Here is a 25,456-nt window from a genome sequence, read left to right on the forward strand (position 1 = left end):
CTTTCAGACCTCATACCAAGCAACCAAGCTTTTTACCACTTGCCAACAGGCCATGAACACCATTTCCTCAGTCCACGTTCCTCCAAACAAAATGCATAGCCATGTGTGGTGCTCATAGTTCTTTCCACTGGGAGTATTTCCACTCTCCACTGTCTTTTTAGGCCAGAAGTTGTTGATCTGTTGTAGTAAAAATTCCATACATGGCATAATAGCTGCTACTGAATTGATAAAATTCAAGGTATTCCATGATCATATGTCATATCACTAGGTTTCTGCAGGAATCAAATGTGCTTGTAAACAAATCACGTACCCTTTAGTCATGTATCATTGAGGTCAGCACCAAATTCTGAGTGTGATATTGCTTCTTGTTAGTGCCTTGGTCTGGAGGTTTAATTTATAAATTTGAGGTATAGTTTATGCTAAGTCATGGACACAAGGGTAAACAAAAGAGGCAGAATCGAGGTTATTGAGGAAAAAAAGGATATTTTCTATACTATTAAAGATTTTGAATAAGATTTATTTCTGCTGTATTCCTTGAAAACATAAGAATTGTGATCTCATATAGAGGTATCTGCCGAAAGACTGTCTGATATAACAAAGAAGGGGATAAAACAGGAAGAAATGACTCCAGACTAATTCACAGGTGAACATACTATTCATGGTGGAAGTGGGAAAAAGAAAGATATATAAAGAAGACTGGATGACAAAATACAGGAGAAACTTTCATGAAGGAGCATAAACATCATCTATATTTTCCCCAAAACACATAGCTAGTGAGTAGCAGGACAAGAATTTGAATACTCTTCTATATGATTCTAATCCTCATGATCAAGATCTATCATCTTCTCTTCCAAGATAAAGAACTTACAATTGAGGACAAAACTGGAGATGAATAGCTGCACAGTCGTTGAGGGAGCTTAGTACAGAAAATGGATAATGCAAACTAGAAACAAGTAACATGACAAAAGTAGGCTCCATAATGGAGTGGGATGAAACCTAGAAGCTCTACAGAATTTTTCCTGTTTCTGTCTAGAAGTTTTGTAGTTTTGGGCTTTAAATTTAGGTCTACAATCCATTTGAGTGGGTGTTTGTATATGATATGAAGTACAGGTTGAAATTATTATTTTGCACATGGATATTTAATTGTTCCAGCACCATTTGTTTAAAAGGCAACACTTGCTCTGCATATTAACTTGGCATCTTTCTTCAAAAATCAATGCATAATAAATGTGTGTCTCTTTCTGGACTCTCAATTATGTTCCACTGATTTATATCTTTATGATTTCATCTGTACCCCACAGAAAAGCTTTGTTTTTGAAGCCAAGATGGTTCTGCTGTTCATGCAATTTCCTACAAGTTAATTTGGCTCTGCTATGGGGGCAATAATACCCATTTTTCAGGATTGTATGAGAATGAAAGATAGTGCAGATAAAGCATCTATCTCAGTAACCAGTGTGTGGCAGGCCCTCATGAAATGTTAGTAATTCTTCCCATCCATTTGCCACATTGTAAAGTTCAATAACTTGACAAAGAATCTGATACATCCTGTTGGAAGATCACACTCTCTGTCACTTCTAATGTGTTAACTAATCCAAAGAATTTTTATATCTTTTAAGAAGATGGTCATAATTTTAAGGGCACTTGTTGAGATGAGCACTCGGTGTTGTATGGAAGCCAATCTGACAATAAATTATATTAAATAAATAAATAAATAAAAATTTCTCATTTTCTGCACAGAGCCATATTAACCCTTGCACTGCTGGGTGCCTTAGCTATTGTCTTTATTATTCAGCTTTTCATTCGAAGATCCATTTGGGAACTAAATTAATGTCCATCTTGATTTTGAACAGTGCAACCTCTCTTCTTTTTTCTTTCTTTTTTTTCCTGAAAATTCTGATTTTGATTTCCTTAAGCTTATGTGTCTTTATCTCATAGAACACAGGAAACTGTTCTCTTTCCATTTACAGCTCAAAAATTATGATGGGATCAAAGGGTTATATGCCTACTGCATGGCTACCTCAATTCTCAGGACTCTACAAACGTATCTTCTCTTAACAATGTCCAGGTCAGGAGACCAAACTGCCTCAATGTTTGGGAGACCAGGAACTGTGGCCTGAGCTTGTGTTCTTTCCAAGCATAATTCTTCATCCAAATTTCTGTTAGGATGAATGAAATGATATCAGTATGTCAATCCATGACATCAAAGAACAGGCTCCTTTAGTCAAGAATAAATCCAGGAACACTTTTTGGGCCAATGACACCCATGTTACTTTTAGTGACAGATTGCACTAGTGGCAGATTAGAGCCCAGAGAAGACGTAAAGCCTCCCTTCATTAACTAAAACTCTTAAAGGCACTCTTAAAGGTGGGAAGAATATTTAGGAAGGGCTTTGTAGACTGGAGTAGTTTTATTTCCATTGTTGGAGAAACAACTCAAAATGTATACCTTCCCCAGGCCCCATCATTACTGTTATTTCTACTTATGGAAGATAAAAATGTCTTTGACCTGAAATAAAAAGACTTGCTTATGTCAATTATTAGCTGTATGGCAAGTCATTTCCTGATCCTTGAACTGAAAATGATAATGGAATTATAATCTTGGCTCTGCCTAATTTGTAGGATCATAGTGATAACTGAATGAGATAATAAAGAATGAAACTCAAAGGGAAAGCTTCAAAAAGGACTTCATAAAGGAAGTGCACACACAAACAAAAAACCACGTACAAACACACACACACACACACACACACACACTGGATACAGGATAATACACATTATATTAGGAAAGAATGGGAGGAAGAAAATTCAAAGTCATTGTGAAGAGTTTAGTAACCTGGCAGAAGTTACTAAATATAACGCATATATCTAAAAAGATGATCAGTGCTGATCACTGTGGTGAGCTAAATATATACTCATAAGAAATTGTTTAGGGGCACCTGGGTGGTTCAGTCAGTTAAGGTCTGACTCTTGATTTTGACTCGGGTAATGATCTCACGGATCGTGAGTTTGAGCCCTACATTGGGCTCTGCCCTGACAGTGCAGAATCTGCTTGGGTTTCTCTTCCTCTCTCTCTGCTCCTCCCCACTCACGTTTTTTTTTTCTCTCTCTCTGTCTCTCTTTCCCTCCCATCCTCTCTCTAAAGAAACTTAAATAGTTTTGTTTAATGGTTTCTGGTCTCACATTTATGTTTTTCATCCATTTTGAATTTATTTTTGGGTATGGTGTAAGAAAGTGGTCCAGGTTCATTCTTCTGCATGTCACCATTCAGTTTTCCCAACACTTTTTGTTGAAGAAACTATCTTTTATTCCAATGAATATTCTTTCCTGCTTTCTCAAAGATTAGTTAACCATATAGCTGTAGGTCCATTTCTGGGTTTTCTATTCTGTTGCATTATGTGTCTGTTTTTGTGCCAGTACCATACTATCTTGATGACTACGATTTTGTAATATAGCTTGAAATATGGAACAGTGATGCCTCTAGTTTTGTTTTCCTTTTTCAGGATTATTTTCGCTATTTGGGGTCTTCTGGGGTTCCATACAAATTTTTGGATTGTTTGTTCTAGCTCTTTGAAAAATGCTGGTGGTATTTTGATAGGGATTGCATTAAATGTACAGATTGCTTTTGGCAGTATAGACATTTTAACAGTGTTTGTTCTTCCATTCCATGAGGACTGAATGCTTTTCCATTTCTTTATGTCCTCAATTTCTTTCATAAGTGTTCTATAGTTTTCAGAGTATAGATTTTTTTACCTCTTTGGTTAGGTTTATTTCTAGATATCACATTATTTTTGGTGCAATTGCAAACAGAATCAATTCCTTTATTTTTCTGTTGCTTCATTATTGGTGTATAGAAATACAACAGATTTCTGCATGTTGATTTTATATCCTGCGACTTTGCTGAATTCACATATTAGTTCTAGCAATTTTTTTTTTGGTGGAGTCTTTTGGGTTTACTACATAGACTATCATGTCATCTGTGATAGTGAAAGTTTTACTTCCTCCTTGCTGATTTGGATGCTTTATATTTCTTTTTGTGTCTGATTGCTAAGGCTAAGAATTCTAGTACTATGTTCAATAGTAATGGTGAGAGTGGACATGCTTGTCTTGTTTCTGACTGTAGGGGAAAGGCTCGCAGTTTTTCCCCACTTAGGATGATATTAGCTGTGGGTATTTTATATGTGGCCTTTATGACACAGAGGTATGTGTCATCTATCCCTACTTTGTTGAGGGTTTTTATAAAAAATGGATGCTGTATTTTATCAAATGCTTTTTCTGCATTTATCAAAAGAATCATGTGGTTCTTATCATTTCTTTTACTAATATGGTATATCACATTGATTGATTTGTGACTATTGAATCAGTCCTGCAACGAAGGAATAAATTCCACTTGATCATGGTGAATAATTCTTTTAATGTACTATTTAAATAGATTTGTTAGTATCTTGTCAAGAATTTTTGCATCTATGTTCATCAGGGGTATTGGCCTGTGATATAGGAAACCATCAAAATCCTAGAGGAGAACACAGGCAGCTACCTCTTTGACCTCAGCCAGAGCAATTTCTTACTAGACATGTCACTGAAGGCAGGGAAACAAAAGCAAACATGAACGATTGGGACTTTATCAAATGGCTAAAATGAACAAATCAGGAGACTATAGATGCTGGCAAGGATGTGGAGAAACGGGCACCCTCCTACACTGTTGGTGGGAATGCAAACTGGTGCAGCCCCTCTGGAAAACAGTGTGGAGGTTCCTCAAAAAATTAACAATAGAACTCCCCTATGGCCCAGCAGTAGCACTTCTGGGAATTTACCCAAGGGATACAGGAGTGCTGATGCATAGGGGCACATGTACCCAATGTTCATAGCAGCACTCTCATCAAAGCCAAAGCATGGAAAGAACCTAAGTGTCTATCAACTGATGAATGGATCAAGAAGATGTGGTTTATCTATACAATGGAATACTACATGGCAGTGAGAAAGAATGAAATCTGGCCATGTGTAGCAACATGGATGGAACTTGAGGGTGTTATACTGAGCGAAATAAGTCAGGCAGAGAAGGACAGATACCATATGTTTGCACATATAGGTGGATTAGGAGGAACTTAATGGAGGACCATGGGGGAGAAGAAGGGGAAAAATAGTTGGGGACAGGGAGGGAGGCAAACCATGAGAGACTCTTGAATGCTGAGAACAAACTGAGGACTGACGGGGGTGGGGAGAGGGGAATGGGGGTGATGGGCATGGTGGAGGGCACTTATGGGGATGAGCACTGGGTGTTATATGGAAACCAACTTGACAATAAACTATTTTAAAAAAGCTTCTGCACAGTGAAGGAAGCAATCAACAAAACTAAAAGGCAGCCTACAGCATGGGAAAAGATATTTGCAAATGAGATATCTGATAAAGGGTTAGTATTCAAAATCCATAAAGAACTTATCAAACTCAACATCAAAAAGCAATAATCCAGGTAAGAAATGGGCAGAAGACATGAAAAGACACTTTTCCGAAGAAGACATCTAGGGTGCCTGGGTGGCTCAGTCGGTTAAGCTACTGACTTCAGCTCATGTCATGATCTCACAGTTTATGAGTTTGAGCCCCACACTGGGCTCTGTGCTGATACCTCAGAGCTTGAAGCTTGCTTCAGATTCTGTGTCTCCCTCTCTTTCTTCCCCCTCCCACTTGTGCTCTCTCTCTCAAAAAAAAGACATCAAGGTGGCTAACAGACACATGAAAAGATGCTCAACATTACTCACCATCAGGGAAGTACAAATCAAAACCACAATGAGATACCACCTCACACCTGTCAGAATGGCTAGAATTAACAACACAAGAAACAACAGGTGTTGTGAGGATGCTGAGGAAGGGGACCCTCTGGCACTGTTGGTGGGAATGCAAACTGGTGCAGCCACGGTGGAAAACAGTATGGAGGTTCTTTAAAAACCTGAAAATAGAACTACCCTATGACCCAGCAATTGCACTATGAGGTATTTACCCAAAGGACACAAAGATACAAATTTAAAGGGGTACATGCACCCCAATGTTTATAGCAGCATTCATGGCAATAGCCAAACCATGGAGAGAACCCAAATGTCCATCGATAGATGAATGGATAAAATGGATAAAGAAGATATGGTATACACACACACACACACACACACACACACACACACACACAATGGAATATATCTCAGCCAACAAAGAGGATGAAATCTTGCCATTTGCAATGGTGTAGGTGGAGCTAGAATGTATTCTGCAAAGTGAAATAGTCAGAGGAAGATAAATACCATATAATTTCACTCATATGTGGAATTTAAGAAATAAAACACACAAGCATGAAGGAGGGTATAAAAGAGAAGAGAAGGAAACAAACCAAAAGAGAGTCTTCATGAAAGAGAACAAACTATGGGCTGACAGAGGGAGGCGGGAGGGAGATGGGCTAATGGGTGACAGGTATTAAGGAGGGCACTTGCTGTGATGAGCACTGGGTGTTGTATGTAAGTGATGAATCACCTAATTCTACTCCTGAAACCAATATTGCACTGTATGTTAACTAAATAAAACTTAAACAAAAAATAAAATAAGATAAAAAGAATTCGTTTAAGTGCCATAGACGTGAAAAGTGATGGTCACTTTTCCAAGGCTGAAACTATGAATCAGTAGATATTGGCCACCATCTCGCGCTGACCATATGGAGTGGATTTGCAATTCTTACAGTGATCAAGAGAAAATAAGAATAAGATCCAATTGAAGTAGGCTTCATTCCCTTAACAGACTCACAAGCATTGCAGAAAAAAAATAACAAAAGTGCAGAATAAGCATGTGTTCCCAGTAAAGTTTAGGAAGAAAGTTCTTATAGGAATAGCAACTATGGTAAAATGGTCAAGAAATATATCTTTGGTGAGTGGTGGGTCTACAAGTCAATGAGCAGCAGGAAGACTGGCAACAGCTAGACATACACAGGAGCGGCAGTAAGTAGTCCTGCGGCAGGGACGTTGGTAGCAGGTTGGGTGGCAGCAAGGCTGGTAACAGATCCACAGCCCTGGGCCAGGCACCCAGGCAGGCAGCAGTATGGTAGCAGGTTCTCCTGCAGTGTAGGCGATACAGCAATCTGGCAGGAGCAGGGAAACAGCAGCAACTGGGGCAGCAGCAAGGTTGGCAGCAGCTGGACCCACAGCCACTGGACTGAAAGCAGCTGGTCCTGCAGCAAGTAGGCTGGCAGCAAGGGAAACATCACAGTGTTTTCGAACACGTCTGAAGATCTGACTGTAAGTGCGCTTCAACAAGTGCAGGAACCACAATCTGGGATCTCAGTCTGTCCATGTCAGCTCTGTGACATGCCACTGTGAAATGCCCTCGTCTGAAAATGCACATAATAATTTGTGGAGAAATGTGTATGGCTCCAAATGGACACTGCAAGTGATATGCAACGTACGTACAAATCCTTACATTGGGAACAGTGTACAAAGAAACAAAGACAATATGAGATTCCAAATGATACAGGATTTATTAAGAGATATAAGAGAGAATACCTGGGTTTAGGGAGACATTCAAAGGGATCATGACAGACAGAAAGAGGCATGCAAGATTCATGAGTACACTGAGAAAGAAAACATATTTGTGTGGATTTTCCTAGTTTCAAAGATTCTATGCCATTCATGAGGAGTTGTTTCTCTGAGGTCTTTAGAGGGACAAGATCAAGTCCTTGACTATGGAGACCAAACAGATCCTAACTCTGCATCAGGTTGGGTGAAGCTGGCGCATGACCCAGAGGAATGAAAGGAGAGATTCAGGGAGAAGCAGTCCACACTTCAGCAAGCTGATTCACAGGTTTGTCAACAGGCAGATGAAGAACAGAGATGTTGGGGATTGGGGGCTGGCTTTTGGCAACATTTAGCAGTGACTGTTTCCCAAAAGGCAAATCAGATGGTGGTTCTTGGTGAGGCAATCAGCAGCAGGAAGGCTGGCAGCAGCTGGATCCACAGCCCTGGGCCAGGCACCCAGGCAGGCAGCAGCAGGTGGGGTGGTAGCAGGTTCTCGTGCAGTACACGGGTGTACAGAAAACTGGCTGGCAGCAGCTGGAGCCACAGCCACTAGACCCACAGCCGCTGGACCCGCAGCAACTGGGCTGGCAGCAGCTGGACACACAGCAGCTGGGCTGACAGCAGGTGGTCCTGCAGCAGGTGGTCTGACAACAAGTTGGGCGGCAGCAAGGCTGGCAGCAGCTGGACCCGCAGCCGCTCGACCCACAGCATGTGGGCTGGCAGCAGGTGGTCCGGCAGCAGGTGGTCCGGCAGCATGTAGGCTGGCAGCAAGGGGAGCAGCATGAGTTGGTCATGGTGTGTGGGGTGGAGGGTGGGCAGGTCCTGTTCAGAGGGGAGGTTCTCAGATTCTGGTGCCTCCTCCTGATCTGGGGCTTTTATGTGCTGGACCCCAGAAGTTTAGACCAATGGGCAGGACTTTCCTTGTTGGTGTTTACATTGTTTTCCATAGTCACTGGGGGAATCATAAACAAGGAAGTTGTTTCCTAAATGTTAGGTATTGTTACAAAATAAGTGTTTAATGGTTTCCTATTTGAGAGCAACTCATAGAAACATTTTCAGATGAAAGGAAATTGGTCACATCAGCAGCATCATTCTTGCTTCAATGATCACTGCATCCATCATGTGATCAAGTCCTGATCAGCTGGGTAGGGTCTGAGTAGTGGTCCCTCTCCAGCCTTGGTCCTTACATTATATTTGGTTTGGGAGTATCCCCAAGGGGCAGGATTCTGATATGCTCATTGGGGCAAATTTGGTAGATCCCTGAGCTCAGTTCTGATTCCCCACAGAAGCCTGATCCAAACTCCTACAGGCATAGCCATCTTTTGTAGCACCCTACCCCATTTGCATATCTCAGGTCAATATAAGACCCTTTTGTACCTGATCTGGTGTTATCTCTTGCATATGGCAAGGCAGAACCAAAGCAGGTGGGTAGAAGCCGCAGCAGTACACTGGGGCTAAGCAAGCATCAGTCAATGTATGTCCTTGTTGACCAGTACTCCTGATTTACCTTCGATTGAATGCTTTCACAGGATATGGGACTTTTAGGGGCTATAACTGGAGCAATATGGGCAAACCAGGTGAGTTGGTGGCTCTAGTCCTAATCTTTTTAGCTACCCTAGTCAGATTACATATTTATTTATGGTTGGTGATTTTGTTTTTGTTTTTTGGTCAGGGTGCCTGTTTTTCTGCCCTACTCCTGTCCTCCCTGCATCTCTGTCTCTCCCTCCCTCTGTTCTTTCTTTCCTTCCCTCCATTCTTTAGTGTCTATCTTTCTTTTTTCCCCTCTCCTTCCTTCATCTTTCTCTTCCTCTCTTCCTTCCTTCTATCCTTCCTTCCACCCTCCCTTCTACTTTTCTCCCTACCCTTTTTCATCCTCCCCTTCATCTTCCACCATCTTTAGTTTCTTTCAATCATTTTGTCCATCCACCAAGGCAAATTTAAAAAAATAGTGGAATGAATGCTGAAATCCATAGATTTTCAAAGATGTCTTGAATATGCCAGTCTGTATCTTGGATATCTGTGTGTTTGGGACAATTTCTACCTACCAGGCCTGCAAATCCATGCCTAAGTGCTCTTTTCATGCACAGCAGAATGTCAGGTTGTATGAGCATGCCACACACACAAAAAAAAACACTCAAATCTTGCTTCTGGAGAGTTGGTTTATAAAGACTATAGCTCCCTCCAGCTGAAATAGGAGAATATCAATGTTGTGTGTGTNATATGAGCATGCCACACACACACACAAAAAACACTCAAATCTTGCTTCTGGAGAGTTGGTTTATAAAGACTATAGCTCCCTCCAGCTGAAATAGGAGAATATCAATGTTGTGTGTGTGTGTGAGTGTGTGTGTGTCTGTGTGTGTGTGTGTGTGTGTGTGTGTGTTACATCATTTCTGGGATATCTTTCAGGGTAAAGCTTTAGTTGCAAACTGTGTGGCTGGCCTCAAAGTGCCTCTTCCCAGTGATATGCCCCTATATTCTGCTCAGTCTCGATTTACTCACCTCTACAGTGGGAACCTTAATACCTACTCTGAAAATTCCTCCAGGAATTAAAATGAATCTTCATGAAGTATTCAGTCAACATCCAGCAATATTAGGTAACTTAGGTCGTGTCCGTTTTTCCATCTCATTTTGCAAACATCTAGCTCTTCAGGACCAGCAGTAGGCAAGTTTGGCCTTGGCAGTCTCTCCAGAGCATCCTGGATACTTGGTCTCCAGTGGTGGCATGTATCCTGGATAGGGGCCTTTGTAGCATCTCAGAGTTCTCTCCACTGCTCCCAGGAAGTAACCCAGGGCCTAGTCTCCTATCCCTCTCAGAGCCTGAATCAGGCCTCACAGCCCTGAGCCCAGAGGCAGCACCGTTAGTTCAGGACCAGAAGCTCCAGCCTTTGTTCATGACTCCTAGGAATGCCCACACTGTTGCCTCTTTTTTTCTTCCTCACATCCTCCTCACGCCCCTGGGACAGGCATCTCCCCCTCTACTCGGTTCCTCAGATTTCCTTCATAGAATACCAGCGGTGTTTCTGTTCCCTTAGATGGTTCAGAGCTCACGGATTACTCAAAGTCCTACATGCCCATTGCACGATCTCTCAGTCCCTGACAGCGTCCTGCATTAACTGCCTGGCTAACATTTTGATCATGACGACAAACTGCCTTACAGGAGGGGAGATAAATAGATTTGGCAGAGCATTACATGATACCATTTTATTATTTACTATACCATTAGGTCCTGAGGACCAGAAGCCACACACAAATGTGATTTCCATGTCCCAAACACAAGTGTGTTCAGCTGTGTCTGTTGCTGGGGAGGACACTGCTGGCTCACCTGTATCTGATGCAGAGGAGTGCTGAGGGGCTGGACGGTACCCGAGGCAACAAAACGATCCTGTGTTCACAAGAGCTCTAAAGGGCAGGTCCTGCTGTCCTCACATATGGCTGCTGTGGCTGAGTTGTAGGACACCAGTGTCGACAACTGAGTCCCACATATCACTCGCGTCTACAGGAGAATAACACTTCTGTGGTCAAAAAAGACCTCAAATGAGCATCTTGCTGGTGCTGAGATTGGGTGTTTTTCTAACACGTCTGAAGATCTGAATGTAAGTGCGCTTCAGCAAGCGCAGGAACCACCATCTGGGATCTCAGTCTGTCCCTGTCAGCTCTGTGACATGCCACTGTGAAATGACCTCGTCTGAAAATGCACATAATAATTTGTGGAGAAATGTGTATGGCTCCAAATAGACACTGCATGTGATGTGCAACGTATGTACAAATCCTTATGTTGGGAACAGTGTACAGAAAAACAAAGACAAAATATGAGATTCCAAATGATACAAGATTTATTAAGAGATGTAGGTAAGGATCACTGGGTCTAGGGAGACATTCAAAGGGATCATGACAGGCCTAAAGAGGCATACAAGATTCATTGAGAAAGAAAACATACTTTATGGACTTTCAGTAGTTTCAAAGAATTCCATGTCATTCATGAGAAGTTGTTTCTCTGAGGTCTTTAGAGGGACAGGATCAAGTTCGTGACTATGGAGACCAAACAGATCTTAACTCTGCATCAGGTTGGGTGAAGCTGGCGCATGACCCAGAGGAACGAAAGGAGGAGAGATTCAGGGAGAAGCGGTCCACACTTCAGCAAGCTGATTCACAGGTTTGTCAACAGGCAGATGAAGAACAGAGATGTTGGGGACTGGGGGCTGGCTTTTGGCAACATTTAGCAGTGACTGTTTCCCAAAAGGCAAATCAGATGGTGGTTCTTGGTGAGGCAATCAGCAGCAGGAAGGCTGGCAGCAGCTGGATCCACAGCCCTGGGCCAGGCACCCAGNGAGGAAGCGGTTTCCTAAATGTTACAGGAATCATTACAAAATAAATGATTAGTGGTTTCCTATTTTAGAATAACTCACAGAAACACTTTTAAATGAAAGGAAGGGGGTCACACCAGTGGCATCGGTCTTGCTTCAATGATCATTGCATCCATCATGTGATCAAGGTCTGCTGGGCTGGGTGAGGTCAGAGTAGTGTTCCCTCCCCAGTCTTTGTCCTTAGATTGTAGGTGGATTGGGAGTATCTCTGAGGTGAGGGGACATGATGCTGATATACTCACTGGGACAAATTTAGTAGATGGCCTGAGTCCAGGTCTGTTTCCCCACAGAAGCCTGATTCAAGACTCCCACAGGCATATCTGTCTTTTGTAGCAGCCTATCCCACCTGCATATCTCAGTTCAATCAAAGACCCTGGGTAGCCAATGTCTGGTGTTATCTCTTGCATATGGCAAGGCAGAGCCAGAGCAGGTGGGTAGAAGCAGCAGCGGTACACTGGGGCTAAGCAAGCATCAGTCAATGTACGTCCTTGTTGACCAGTACTCCTGATTTACCTTTGACTGAATGCTTTCACAGGATGTGGGACTTTCAGGGGTAACTGAGGTGTAACCGGGGCAGTAAGGGCAAACCAAGTGAGTTGGTGACTCTAGTCCTAAGCTTGTTAGCTAGCCTAGTCCGTGTCTTCATGTAGCTGATGACATCTTTATTTGTGGTTGCTCTTTCTTTTTTCCATCAGGCTGTCTTTTTTTCTGCTTTTCTCCCTTCCTCCCTGCGTCCTTGTCCATTCTTTCCTCCCTCATCCTTCTTTCCTTCCTTCCTTCCCTTCATTCTTCACTTTCTTTCTTCTCTTCCCTTCCTCCCTCCCTCGCTGTTCTTCCCTCCCCACTTCCTTCTATCCTTCCTTCCTCCCTCCCTCCCTTCTTTTTCCCTATGCCTTTTCCCCCCTCATCTTACATGATCTTCTTCTGTTTCTTCCAATTATTTTGTCCATCCACCAAGCCAATTAACAAAATAATGGAATGAATTTTGAAAACCATAGATTTTCAAAGACATCTTGAATATATCAGCTCAATATCTTGGATATTAGTGTGTTTGAGACAATTTCTCCCTATCAGATCTGCAAATCCATGCCTAAGTGCTCTTTTCATGCACAGCAGAATGTCAAGGTGCCAGAGCATGCCACACTTAGAGAAAATATTCAACCCCTGCTTCTGGAGAGTTGGTTTATAAAGACTCCAGATCACGTGTTGCTGAAATACAAGAATCCGTGTGTGTGTGTGCGCGCGCGCGTGCGCACGTCTGTGTTTTACATCATTTCTGAGCTATCTTTCAGGGTAAAGCTTTTGTTGCAAACTGTGTGGCTGGCCTCAAAGTGCCGCTTCCCAGTGATACGCCCCTATATTCCGCTCAGTCTCGATTTACTCACCTCTACAGTGGGAACCTTAATACCTACTCTGAAAATTCCTCCAAGAATTAAAGTGAATCTTCATGAAGTATTCAGTCAACATCCAGCAATATTAGGAAACATAGGTTGTGTCCGTTTTTCCATCTCATTTTGCAAACATCTAGCTCTTCAGGACCAGCAGTAGGCAAGTTTGGCCTTGGCAGTCTCTCCAGAGCATCCTGGATACTTGGTCTCCAGTGGTGGCATGTGTCCTGCATATGGGCCTTTGTAGCGTCTCTGAGGTCTCTCCACTGCTCCCAGGAAGTGACCCAGGCCCTAGTCTCCTATCCCTCTGAGAGCCTGAATCAAGACTCACAGCCCTGAGCCCAGAGGCAGCACCATTAGTTCAGGACCAGAAGCTCCAGCCTTTGTTCATGACTCCTAGGAATGCCCACATTGTTGCCTCTTTTTTTCTTCTTCACATTCTCCTCACTCCCATGGGACAGGCATCTTTCTCCCCCCTTGGTTCGTCACAGTTCCCTCACAAAATACTGGAGGTTGTTCCTTTCCGTTTGATGGTTCTGAGCCCACGGATTACTCAAAGTCATACATGACCATTGCACCATGTCTCAGCCCCTGACATTATCCTTCTTTAATTTTCTTGGTAACACTTTGATCACAATGACTAATTGTCTAATAGTTGGGGAGCTCAATAGGTTTGGCAATAATTATATGACACCTTTTTACTCTGCCAGTAGGCCCTGAGTACCAGGAAGCCACACAAGAATGTGATTTCCATGAACCACCTACGTGTATGTTTAGCTCTGTCTCTTTCTCGTGAGAACACTGTATGCTCACCTGTATCTGACGTAGTGGAGTTCTGAGGGACTAGAAGGCATCAAATGCAACAAAATTCCTATGTTCACAAGAGCTCTACAGGGCAGGTCCCACTGCCTCCACATGTGGTTACTGTTGGCTGAACTGTTGGACACTGATGTGTATAACTTAATTTCAGGTATCACCTGCAGATACAGGAGAATATTATTTCCTTGGTCAAAGAAGACACTCAAGTGAACATGTCACTAGTCTTGAGTCTCAGGGTGTTTTCTAACTTTTCAGGAGATAATGAATATAAGTGTGTTTCATCAAGGGCAGGAGACACAGTCTGGTATCTGAGTGTGTCCATGACAGCCTGTGACAATCCACTGTGAAATTTATTCATCTGAAAATGGAGATAATAATTTGTGAGAAACTGTATGAGGCTCCACATGTGTGCTGCATTTGGTATGTATCCTGTGTACAAATATCTAATTGGGAACACTGCAGAAAGAAATGAACATCATATGGGATGTGGATGGTATAGGCTTTATTAGGAAATAAAGTTGAGACACCGTGTCTTAGAATGAATCACATTCTACGTGGATCATGAGAAGAAAAAAGGATATAAGAACCATGAGTATACTAAAAAGGAATGATTTGAAGACTTTCGGTAGTTGCAGAGTCAAGGCAGAGATCATGACTCCATATCAGGATGCATGAAGCTGGCACATGATCCACAGATGAAGGAAGATGAGACTCAGGTAGAAGTGGTCCACACTTCATCCAGCTCATTCACAAGCTTGTAAAGTTGTTGACTGTGTGCAGGCTTTCAGCAATACTGGCAGTGACAAATCAGTGTTGTGTGCAGATGGTGCCTCTTGGCAAGACAATCATCAGCAGGAAGGCTGGCAGCAGCTTTGGACACACAGAATATGTGGTAGCAGGGGGTCCTATAGCAGGTGGTGTTGCAGCAGGTCGGGTGGCAGCAAGTCTGGCAGCAGCCTGATCCAAGCCCTGGGTTAGGCAGGCAGGGTGGTAAGAGGTCTTCCTGCAGTATACAGGTGTGCAGCAAGTTGGCTGGCAACAGATGGACCCACAACAGATTTGTCCACAGCCAGTGGACCTGTAGCAGGTGGTATGATATTTAGTTAGGAGGCAGCAAGGCTGGCAGCAGCTGGCCCCACAACAGTTTGTCTGCAGCCACGGGTCCAACAGCAGGTGGCCCTGAGCACAGAGTCTGGCAGCACGGGCTGCAGCCAGAGTGGATCATGACCTCAGATGTGGAGAGTTCGGTTTCTGAGCAGAGATAAATTTTTAAGGATCTGCAATCATCTTCTCCACTAGGCCTCTCATACCCTGGTTCCAAACTTGGAACCAATGATCAGAATCTTCCTGGTATCATTTATGATATCTTTTTCTAGAGGCATGGAGAATTAGCCAAGGAGGAAGAATCCCCTAGAGATTATGAACTTCTGAATGTAAATGAGAGGATTGTTTCCCTAGTTAAAAGATAACCCTCAGGAACTTATTTTCAGAAGTGGAAGAGGCAATGAGCAATAACAGCATCATTTAATTATGCATCAGTATTTTTCAAGACAGAATACATCTTCTGGTCACCTGAAAATTCAAGCTAATATGGAGAAGTCAGAACCACTGTCACCACCTACTTTTTCCCTTTGGCACTACCTATTTTGGGATACTTTAACACATTTTTAACTAAAGCCATATTTTCACAAGATATAAATCTGTGTCACAAAATTCAACAACTGATAAATCTATTAGTAGCAAGCAACTTCACTAGGTATCTTGTTTCCTACATCAGGGGATTGATTTGAGTATAACTGATACAGTCTTTTACATGCTGAGCTCCAAATCTGTTGACAAAGCTGATAAAAAAAAAAAAAAAAAACTTTCTCTGGAGATAGTATATTTACATTTAATGGTAAAGAGAAAGGTTTCAAAGAAGTTTGACAACTAGAATATTTGCTTTGAATTGCAGTTTAAAAAAACAAACGCCAATAAATATTTTCCCAAGAAGACATATAAATGGCCAATGGATACAAGAAAAGATGCTCAACATCACTGATCATTAGGGAAATGGAAATCAAAACCACAATGAGATATCACCTTACACCTATCAGAATGGCTAGAATCAAAAGGAAAATATATAACAAGTAATGGTGAGGATATGGAGAAAAAGAACCCTCATGCACTATTGGAGGAATGTGAATTGGTGTAGCCCCTCTGGAAAAAAGCATGGAGGCTCCTCAAAAAGTTAAAAATAGATTTACCATATGATCCAGTAATTCCACCACTGGATATCTACCCAGAGAAAATGAAAACACTAACTTGAAAAGATATATGCACCCCTATATTTATCGCAACATTATTTACAATAGCCAAAATATGGAGGCATCCCAAGTGTCCATCAATAGATGAATGAGTAAGGAAGATGTGGTATATGTAAAGAATGGAATATTACCCAGTCATAAAAAAGAACAAGATCTTGCCATTTCCAATGACATGGATGAATCTAGAGAACATAATGCTAAATGTAGTAAATCAGAGAAAGAAAGACAAAAACCATTATGATTCCACTGGCATGTGGAATCAAAGAAAAAAAACAAACAAACAAAGGAAAAGGGAAACAAATGAAAAAACAGACCATTAAATACAGAGAACAAACTACTACTTTCCAGAGGGGAGGTGGGTGAAATAGATAAAGTGGATTAAGAGTACATTTACCGTGGGGCACCTGGGTGGCACCGTTGGTTGAGCATCCAACTCTTAACTTCAGCTCAGGTCATGACTCCACGGTCATGAGATCAAGTCCCATGTTGGGCTCTGCGATGAGTGTGGAGCCTGCTTAAGAGTCTGTCTCTCTCCCTTTGGCCCTCTCCCCAACTTTCGCTCGCTCTAAAAATAAAAAATAATAAATATTTTTAAAAAAATTAAAGAGTACATTTACCATGATTAGCACTGAATAATGTATAGAATTGTTGAAACATCATATTGCACACTTGAAACTAATATAACAATGTACGTTGATCATACTTCAATAAAAAATAAAAATAAACATAAAATGTATATTCATTCAGGAACAAAAGGGTCAATGACTCCTCCTGTGTATCAGTGGATCAAAGCAGAGTTAGGTGCATAATAATTTGGACACTTAGCAATTTCTACGTTTGTAACGTTTTGAAAGAAAGAGCCTTTTCCTTTCAGTGGCAACAATGTGGCTCCTGATACAGCTTCATTGCTCTGACTTAACTGTGGCTGGTATTTCAGGTACGTCTGCAGGTGTGTCTGTTGCTGGGATATGTTGCTGAAGTGGATAAAGGTGGATGAAGGTGGATAAACCTCCTGTTTGCAGACCCAGCATCTGGGTAATGGCTTTACCAATCCATCCTGTCAAATAATCTGCCATTTTTCATCAAGCCAATATGGAGTCATAGTGGCAAAAGGATGAGGTGAGTATTATTTGCTTCTGTGTCTGTGTCCTGAGAATGGCTCTAGCACAGAGAGAATCAATACATGATCATTGGAATAAAGAAGACCTCTAAGTTTAATAGCTTGAAAACTTGTACCAATAATAAGTCATTTGTTAACAGGACTAGATAATTGGTGTGTTGGTTTAGAAAAAGTGAGAGAATGACCAATTCAATTATGAACAAGGTAAATTTGAGGCCACATGCCTTAAAACCAGTTAATTTCTTAGCTTCCCCATTAAGTTACAGGTGTGCTGTGCTGATTTTACCACCAGCCATGGTGCTATAGTAGACTGAGGTCTGATTTTCTTTTTTTTCCCCTTTTTTAGTGCAATAGCATATTCATGTTTTGTGTCTATTTTAAGTGTTGTCCCGAGAGGTGGAAATGTGGTTCTGTGTCTCTTTGGGATACAAGAGGTTAAATGGTTAGAAGGCCAAAGAATGACTCCAAGTATGCTCAGAATATCAAATGACACATATGAAAAGGATAAGACAGATGAGATGATGCTGAAACAGAAAAGAAAGGCACATGATGCTTTTAGGGATAAAGAAACAATTACATGAAAATTGTGTAAGCTTCCATTCTATTTATTTAAAATTTATTATTATTATTTTTTTAGAGAGCAAGTGGGCAGAGGAGAGGACACTGTGGAAGGAAATAACCAAACTCAGGAACTCACTCATCTGGAAACCTACCCAGAACCTCTACCATCTGACACCATGGTCAGCTCCTATTGTGGCTCTGTCTGCTCTGACCAGGGCTGTGGCATGGCTTCTGCCAGGGGACCTATTGCTGCCCCAGCTGCTGCCACCCTAGATGAGGTATGTCCAGTCGCTACCGCCCTAGCTGCTGGATACCCAGCTGCTGCTGCCCCAGCTGCCACCAGATCACTTGTTCCCATACAACCTGTTGCTGCCCCCGCTATGGACCTTCTTCTTGCAATGCCCTATTGCACACTTGCACCTTCCCCATCAACATCAGTACAGAATCAAAAGCTTTTTTTGTTCAAGGCACCAGGACACAGACTCCTGGGTGATACTACTCAAATCAGTCACAATGGCTGTGTGTCTAGTTTCTGACTTCTCTCCCACATTTGCCCTAAGACCATCACTCTGTGTTGAGTCACTCTGTAAGTGACTAATAAGAATCTCAGATTATTGCGTTTCTCCCAGGCATTCAACATCATCTCCCATTACTCAATAAGAAAGAAGTTATTGGCCAAGCTTATGCCTATGGGTAGTTCATCCGAATTCTCAGTTCTTATTGGTAACACTTTCTTAGATTTTTCTCTTTTCTTGATTGCCCCATTTTAAAATTCTATATTCACTTTTTTCATTACAAAAATAAAATGGACTTACTTCTCCTGTGTTTGTAATCAGCTCCTGAATAACTGATTTTATACACACCTACAGACAAGAATTTAGACCTGACTGATTATACAACAGAATTTCTAAACTTACTTTAACAACAAAAAAGCATCAGATAACACAAACTAAACTCATCTCTTTGATTCTTTAATGAACCAGCAATGCTTCATTTTTTCTGCTCACCCTAGCCTCAAGAGAACGGCCACCAGGTATAAAAAATTTTTGGCAATAGGGGCGCCTGGGTGGCTTAGTCGGTTAAGCGTCCGACTTTCGCTTGGGTCATGATCTCGCGGTTCGTGGGTTCGAGCCCCACGTCGGGCTCTGTGCTGACTGCCAGCTCAGAGCCTGGAGCCTGTTTCAGTCTGTGACTCCCTCTCTCTCTGACCCTCCCCTGCTCACACTGTCTCTCTCTCTCTCCTAGAAATAAATAAAACATTAAAAATTAAAAAAAAAAAATTTTGGCAATAGTTATTCTCCATTCATATACCAGATGCAGATTTCATTCATGCTTCAGTTTCTTACCCTTACATGATCCAAGCTGAAGAGAAAACTCTATGTCTCCTGCCCCGTCAGTGTTTCTCTGTGACACTCCAACATCCCCTAAAGTATACATCACATCCTAAGGTTATTTTAAAGTACAGGAATGCTAGAGTACGTCTGTAACTCCAGCTCCCAAAATCACTTCCCATGCCTTTGCACATGTCAGCATTTTTGGCTCAAATTCATTCTCCATCTGTCCCCTTTTGCTCTTTGAAGTCCAAGTCTAATGTCCCTTTTCTGCATCACTTTTAGACAGTTACTTCTCCTATCTTGAGAGAGTCTATAGCACTTGTTTATCCATAAAGAATTTTTCTTTGGACTACTATCTGTTTATTCACCTCTTTCCCTATCCACACTGAGTTTCTCAAAGGTGGGGACTATGTGATTTATTTAACAAACTTGTACCTGGAGCTAGCTCTTGGCCATGTTGTAAGCTAGACCTGGGGGTTATAAAATACCTCCAGAATATTAGAAGAGGGAAAGGTATTTTGAGTGGAGAGTATCAAGAAGCATTTGTTGGAGGAGATAATGACACTTGAGTCTTAAAGAACAAGTAGCATGGATGTTCATGCATAGTACCTGCAACAAGGTAGGGAAGCTTTCAACTGCTGCTTGCTAAATATATCAGTGAGTGACAATCTATAAGACTCTAGTTTTATGATTCTACCAAATCCAACAAAGACCTTTCCAGAAGAACATTTCTTTTATTTTTATTTTTACTTATTTATCTACTTTTATTTTTTTCTTTCATAGTTTTTTTTAAATTTATTTTTTTCTTACAAATAGTTTATTGTCAAGTTGGTTTCCATATAACACCCAGTGCTCATCCCAACAAGAGCCCTCCTCCATACCCACCACCCCCCTACATTTCTTTTTTTTTAAGTTTTAAAGTTTTTAAAGTTTTTTTAAGTTTTGAGAGAGACAGAGAGGGAGAGTGTACAAGCGAAGGATAGGCAGAGAGAGGAGAGAGAGAGTCCAAAGCAGGCTCCTCACTAGCAGTGTACAGCCCAAGGCGGGGCTCGAACCCACAAACTGTGAGATTGTGACCTGAGGCAAAAGCAAGAATTGGATGCTTAACCAACTGAGTCACCCAGATGCCCCAAGAAGAACATTTCTAACCAGTATGTAGCTTGTCTGCAAACATGGGTCTGCTACTGTAATCCCAACTGTGAGTCACTTAGGGCTTTTTAGGCTCCAACACAATCCCTACATGATCCTGTGCCCATTCCAAACATTAAAGACTATGGGATCAGTAATTTGCTTTCGCTCTCAGGAAAGTAATTCTATTCTAAGGACATTATACATTCCTGGGAGTGTCATGTATTGGGGCAATAATCCATTAGCTAGTTGACACATTACCTGAATCATCAGAAAAGGATTAGGACAATGTCCTAAATGTCTCCTACACCCTTTAAATCTCTTGCTATGACATTCACACAATAAAGTATCACTGATTTCGACACATTCCATCAGCGACATGTGGAGGCTAATTTTTCCTGGCCTGCACCCACATGAAATTTGGCATCTTCCATAAAATGATTGTAAGGCAAATTGAGAGAGTGAATTTAATTACAGAAGATATATTTAACATAGTGTGGACTTACTTAATGCTAATTGCAAGTGAATCATATTATTCTGTACCTATGCCTTAAACCTATCACTTAGAAGCATTCTTTAACTGTGATTATTAATTATGCTTTTAGTGTATTAGAAAGAAGCTAAAAGGCAGTATTTTTAAAGTTTTTATTTATTTATTTATTTTAAAAAAGAGGGAGAGTGTGAGTAGGAGAAGGACAGAGAGAGAGAGGGAGACACAGAATCCCAAGCAGGCTCCACACTGTCAGCGCAGAGCCTAGTATGGGGTGTGAGATCATGACTTGAGCTGAAATCAAGAATCAGAGACTTAACCAACTGAGCCCTTTAAAGGTGCCACCCAAAAGTGCCCCTAAATGCAGTACTTTAAAAGTTCTATCCAGCTAAATTAGGCCAGTCTGCCTTCTTGATTTTTAATTAGTGAAACTTCATTATATTGTTTGTATGGAGACATTTTATAACTTAGTATCATAACACAATTTAAAAGATCTTTAACGTGATTTTAATATTTTCTCAAGCTCCAAAACCTTTTATTGAGATCTACTACTATAAGTCAAGGACTTTGCTAGATGTGGATGATTCAAACAAGAACAACATGGATGCTGCTCTGTAGCCATGATGGATTAAACTCTATGGGAATATCAAAGAAATAACACCAAATAACTGTTCGAAGGAGTAAGAGAAGGTATCAGAGAGTGGCATTTGAGCTTGGTTTTTGCTAGGTAGAAAATAAGGAATAGGTTTTCTAGGGCCTTGAACAGAATTGCAAAGGGTAGAATCTGAAAAGTGTGGACTAGATCTTAGGGCAATGAGGAAGATGAGAGAGTGTCTGCAGATGAGGTTAGAAAGGTAGATGTGTGAAGGGTGTTGACAAGTTTGGCATACATCCTAAGGGCACCAGGGAATCAACAGCTTGCTATCATTAGGCCTTGCCCCATGCATAGTAGTGTCACACAAAATCTGGCAGGGCTCAGAACAAGAAGCCATACTTCATAAGATGTGTTTCTTGGCTAAGTCAAATCTCCTGTTTGTTTTAAAACTTGATTTTATTTGAAAAATACTGAAAAGAAGGCAAAAGTATCTCTAATAATTTCAACCTTAAAAAAATTATAAAGTATAGGGGCGCCTGGGTGGCTTAGTCGGTTAAGCATCCNTAAAAAAAATTATAAAGTATAAAGTAAAAGTCTCCCTAATGACTTTCCTTCCATCCCTAGATTAAATTGATAGATATCATTCTTGACCTTTTCCCATGTTTACACAAGTATTTCTATCTTTAAATATGTATACACATATAACATGACCCTGCCCCAGTGGAACCATGTGCTATATTTATTCATTTATTCAACAAATACTTACTGAATGCTTACTATATGCTATAACAATATTCAAGCTACTGAGAATGTAATAACAAGAGCTGATATTCTAGAGGACAACACAGACAGTAAGCACAAGATTGAACATGGTGATTTTAAATAAAGTAAGTGCTATGAAGATGAATGAAAAACAAAGGGTACAGTATGATGAGAGGAACTGAGAAATTCTTCATATTGTGAGGTCGGGGTGGTTTCTCTTGTGAAGTGGATGATTTGAGCTGAGACCTGGGTGATACTGAGAAGTATAGGTGCTGAGGGTAGGCTGTCCCCAAAAGGGTCACTTTGGCATGAACGTTGAGTTGAAACCAATCAAAACCCAGCAGATTCAGGAAACTCTTTACCTCCCCTTCAAAGACCTGCTTTTATCAGAAAAGAAATTATTAATGGAGATTCCCCTCCACCTAAGAAGCTTATCTGCATAGTATGGCAACCTTGCTTTGTAAATGTCTCTCACCTTCTTGCTAATGGCCTTTTTCTGCTTTGTATCCTCAGACCCCCCACCATTCTCCCTAGCTCATAAAAGCATCATGCTGCCTCTTCGTCTTTGGAATTTCAATGTCCCCAGATGGATGCTATTAAAATTGATTTTCTCCTGTTAATCTGTTTCATGTCAATTTGTTTTGTTTTTTAAAAGAAATTTTAATTTTTATTTTGAGAAAGACAAAGACAGCACAAGTGGGGGAGGGGCAGAGAGCGAGAGAGACTGAATCCCAAGCAGTGGGATTCTGTGCAGAAACCAATATGGGGGGCTTGAGACCATGACCTGAGCTGAAACCAAGAGTGAGAAGCTTAACCGACTGAGCCACACAGGTGTTCCTGTCAATCTGTTTCTTAGTCCAGCTAGAAGGACCTTAAAGGGAAATGGAAATTCTTCCTCCCTGACAGCATCATCCTGACCTGGTTATCTTCCAACACCAGTCCTAGAGGGTCACATTAGAGATCTCTAAATAGTGGTGTAGTTGCATGACAAAGTTTTCTTTCTTTCCCTCCCTTCCTTCCTCCCTCCCTCCCTCTGTCTCTCTTTCTCTCTTTCTTTCTTTCTTTTTTCCACAAAAGAAAAATAAGTCATCAAAGAAAAGTAAAAGATAAAATTATTAAGGAGAAAATTAACATTTTCCATAAGTCCATCAACCAGGAAATAATTACTATTAATATCATTTTTAATTTTTGTAAGTGTTAATAAAATTAATATTTATAATTATTGCAATATTTTCTATGTTTTTTTACATAATTGGGGCCATACTGTACATTCTATTTTGTATATAAACATAAATTTTTTGTATACATTAAGTTCTGTTATCAATTCTAGTGGTGGTGATTCCTGAAGGGCTATATGTTCATTCCAGATACATATTTGTTCTTTAAAAAGAGCAAGTCCAGGAAATGGGATTAGAACATAGTTCGGAGTATCTTGAGAATTCTGTATGTGCCCACAATTGTTTCTCCTAACAACTAATCACACTGATGGATTTCACCTTGACTTCCCAGGTTAAGATTCCATTCTTCTGAGATTTGCTTACACCTGGATTGAACCTATGACTAAATCTTTTTTCCATAAGAAATGCTGCAAAAATTGTAGACACAATAAGAGCCACAGACGAGGAAGAGTGAAACCTGGACTACTACATGTCAAGGTTCACATGACATCTGCTCTCTGGAAGAAGCTTCTGTATCTGTTAACATAGATGATGCCAACAAGAACAGAATTACCAGGATGATTCAGGAGGAAAGAGCAGATGGAAAGAGAGTCAATGGATTCAGCTTGGAATCTGAGCCAAGATGATTCATCCAAAAGAAGACAGCCAAGATGTGACAGGGGAGAGACATAATGGGATAAATCCTAATCAGGCACAGGAAACAATGTTTTCCATCCAACTCGGAAAATGTAATTACCTAATTAAACAATTGCTTGCTTATTAGGATAAACAATAACAAGGAAAGAGGGCCCTCAGCAGGGTATAAAAGGGGGCCTGGAGCAAGAAGACTTCAAGATTCAAGGAATACACTCTCCTGGAAACCCACCCAGAACCTCCACCCTCTGACACCATGGTCAACTCCTGTTGTGGCTCCGTCTGCTCTGACCAGGGCTGTGGTCAGGAGACCTGCTGCCTCCCCAGCTGCTGTGGCTCCAGCTGCTGCCAGCCTTGCTGCCGCCCCACCTGCTGCCAGACCACCTGCTGCAGGACCACCTGCTGCCGCCCCAGCTGCTGTGTGTCCAGCTGCTGCCAGCCTTGCTGCCGCCCCTCCTGCTGCATTTCTAGCTGCTGCCGCCCCTCTTGCTGTGGCTCCAGCTGCTGCCAGCCTTGCTGCCGCCCCACCTGCTGCCAGACCACCTGCTGCAGGACCACCTGCTGCCGCCCCAGCTGCTGTGTGTCCAGCTGCTGCCAGCCTTGCTGCCGCCCCTCCTGCTGCATTTCTAGCTGCTGCCGCCCCTCTTGCTGTGGCTCCAGCTGCTGCCAGCCTTGCTGCCGCCCCACCTGCTGCCAGACCACCTGCTGCAGGACCACCTGCTGCCGCCCCACCTGCTGTGTGTCCAGCTGCTGCCACCCTAGCTGTTGCTAGAATCCTTGTCGCCACTCTACATGCTCTAGTTGCTCTTGCTGTTGCTAGGTGCCCTGACCTGCACCCTGTTGTTATTCATCAGCCAATCTCTTTCATGTAGTCCAACTGGGAGCTGAATCATGTGAGGCCAACTGCAAAACCTCAGTTTCCACTGATTTTCAACTGGCTGGACTTGGAATATACCCTCCTCCCTCTGCCACTGTCTCACTATACCCCTACCCCCTTGTTACAATCTCCATCCCAAATCAGCACAAAGGTGGTATTCTCTCTGATAGATGTTAACATGTCATCCTAACTGATATATATGTTACTGCCAGATTTTCTTACGGAGATGTTTCTATATTTCAAATAAAACTTAATTTTTCAGGCATACAAATATAAGAAATTTTGTCTCATTATTTTTCCTTCATGATTAGTCATCCTTTGCTGTAAGTTCCTCTACTCTCTGCACAATGAGGAGATC

General features: G+C 41.7%; 1 protein-coding gene and 1 long non-coding RNA gene across 3 annotated transcripts in view; one reads left to right on the plus strand and one right to left on the minus strand.

Annotated features, from left to right (window-relative positions):
* Positions 1 to 15,119: 15,119 nt before the first annotated feature.
* Positions 15,120 to 25,456, minus strand: part of LOC144244002 (uncharacterized) — a 167,394-nt gene continuing 157,057 nt past the window's right edge. The window contains exon 3 of the long non-coding RNA XR_013338816.1: positions 15,120 to 16,985. This is a non-coding gene — a long non-coding RNA (uncharacterized LOC144244002). The remainder of the gene's footprint in view (positions 16,986 to 25,456) is intronic.
* Positions 18,278 to 24,993, plus strand: LOC144244038 (uncharacterized). 2 transcript variants are annotated; one of them, XM_077779231.1, is made up of 3 exons: positions 18,278 to 18,328; positions 18,415 to 18,476; positions 24,486 to 24,993. In XM_077779231.1, the coding sequence occupies exons 1-3, from the start codon at positions 18,278 to 18,280 to the stop codon at positions 24,991 to 24,993; spliced, it is 621 nt and encodes a 206-aa protein (XP_077635357.1). The 2 variants fall into 2 exon arrangements, with proteins under 2 accessions (XP_077635357.1, XP_077635358.1); XM_077779232.1 differs by lacking the exons at positions 18,278 to 18,328; positions 18,415 to 18,476 and having other exon boundaries at positions 24,478 to 24,993.

The sequence above is a fragment of the Crocuta crocuta genome, unplaced genomic scaffold (assembly GCF_008692635.1).
Source record: "Crocuta crocuta isolate KB4526 unplaced genomic scaffold, BGI_CrCroc_1.0 scaffold68, whole genome shotgun sequence".
Taxonomy (NCBI): Eukaryota; Metazoa; Chordata; class Mammalia; order Carnivora; family Hyaenidae; genus Crocuta; species Crocuta crocuta.

What these genes read in the sequence shown, in the direction of transcription:
- LOC144244038 (XM_077779231.1), top strand. Translation starts at nt 18,278, where the DNA reads ATGGTCAGCTCCTATTGTGGCTCTGTCTGCTCTGACCAGGGCTGTGGC. An exon ending in CTGACCAGGGCTGTGGCATG is followed by an intron (nt 18,329 to 18,414) that starts GCTTCTGCCAGG and finishes AGCTGCTGGATA; the next exon opens with CCCAGCTGCTGCTGCCCCAG. An exon ending in CATACAACCTGTTGCTGCCC is followed by an intron (nt 18,477 to 24,485) that starts CCGCTATGGACC and finishes CACCATGGTCAA; the next exon opens with CTCCTGTTGTGGCTCCGTCT.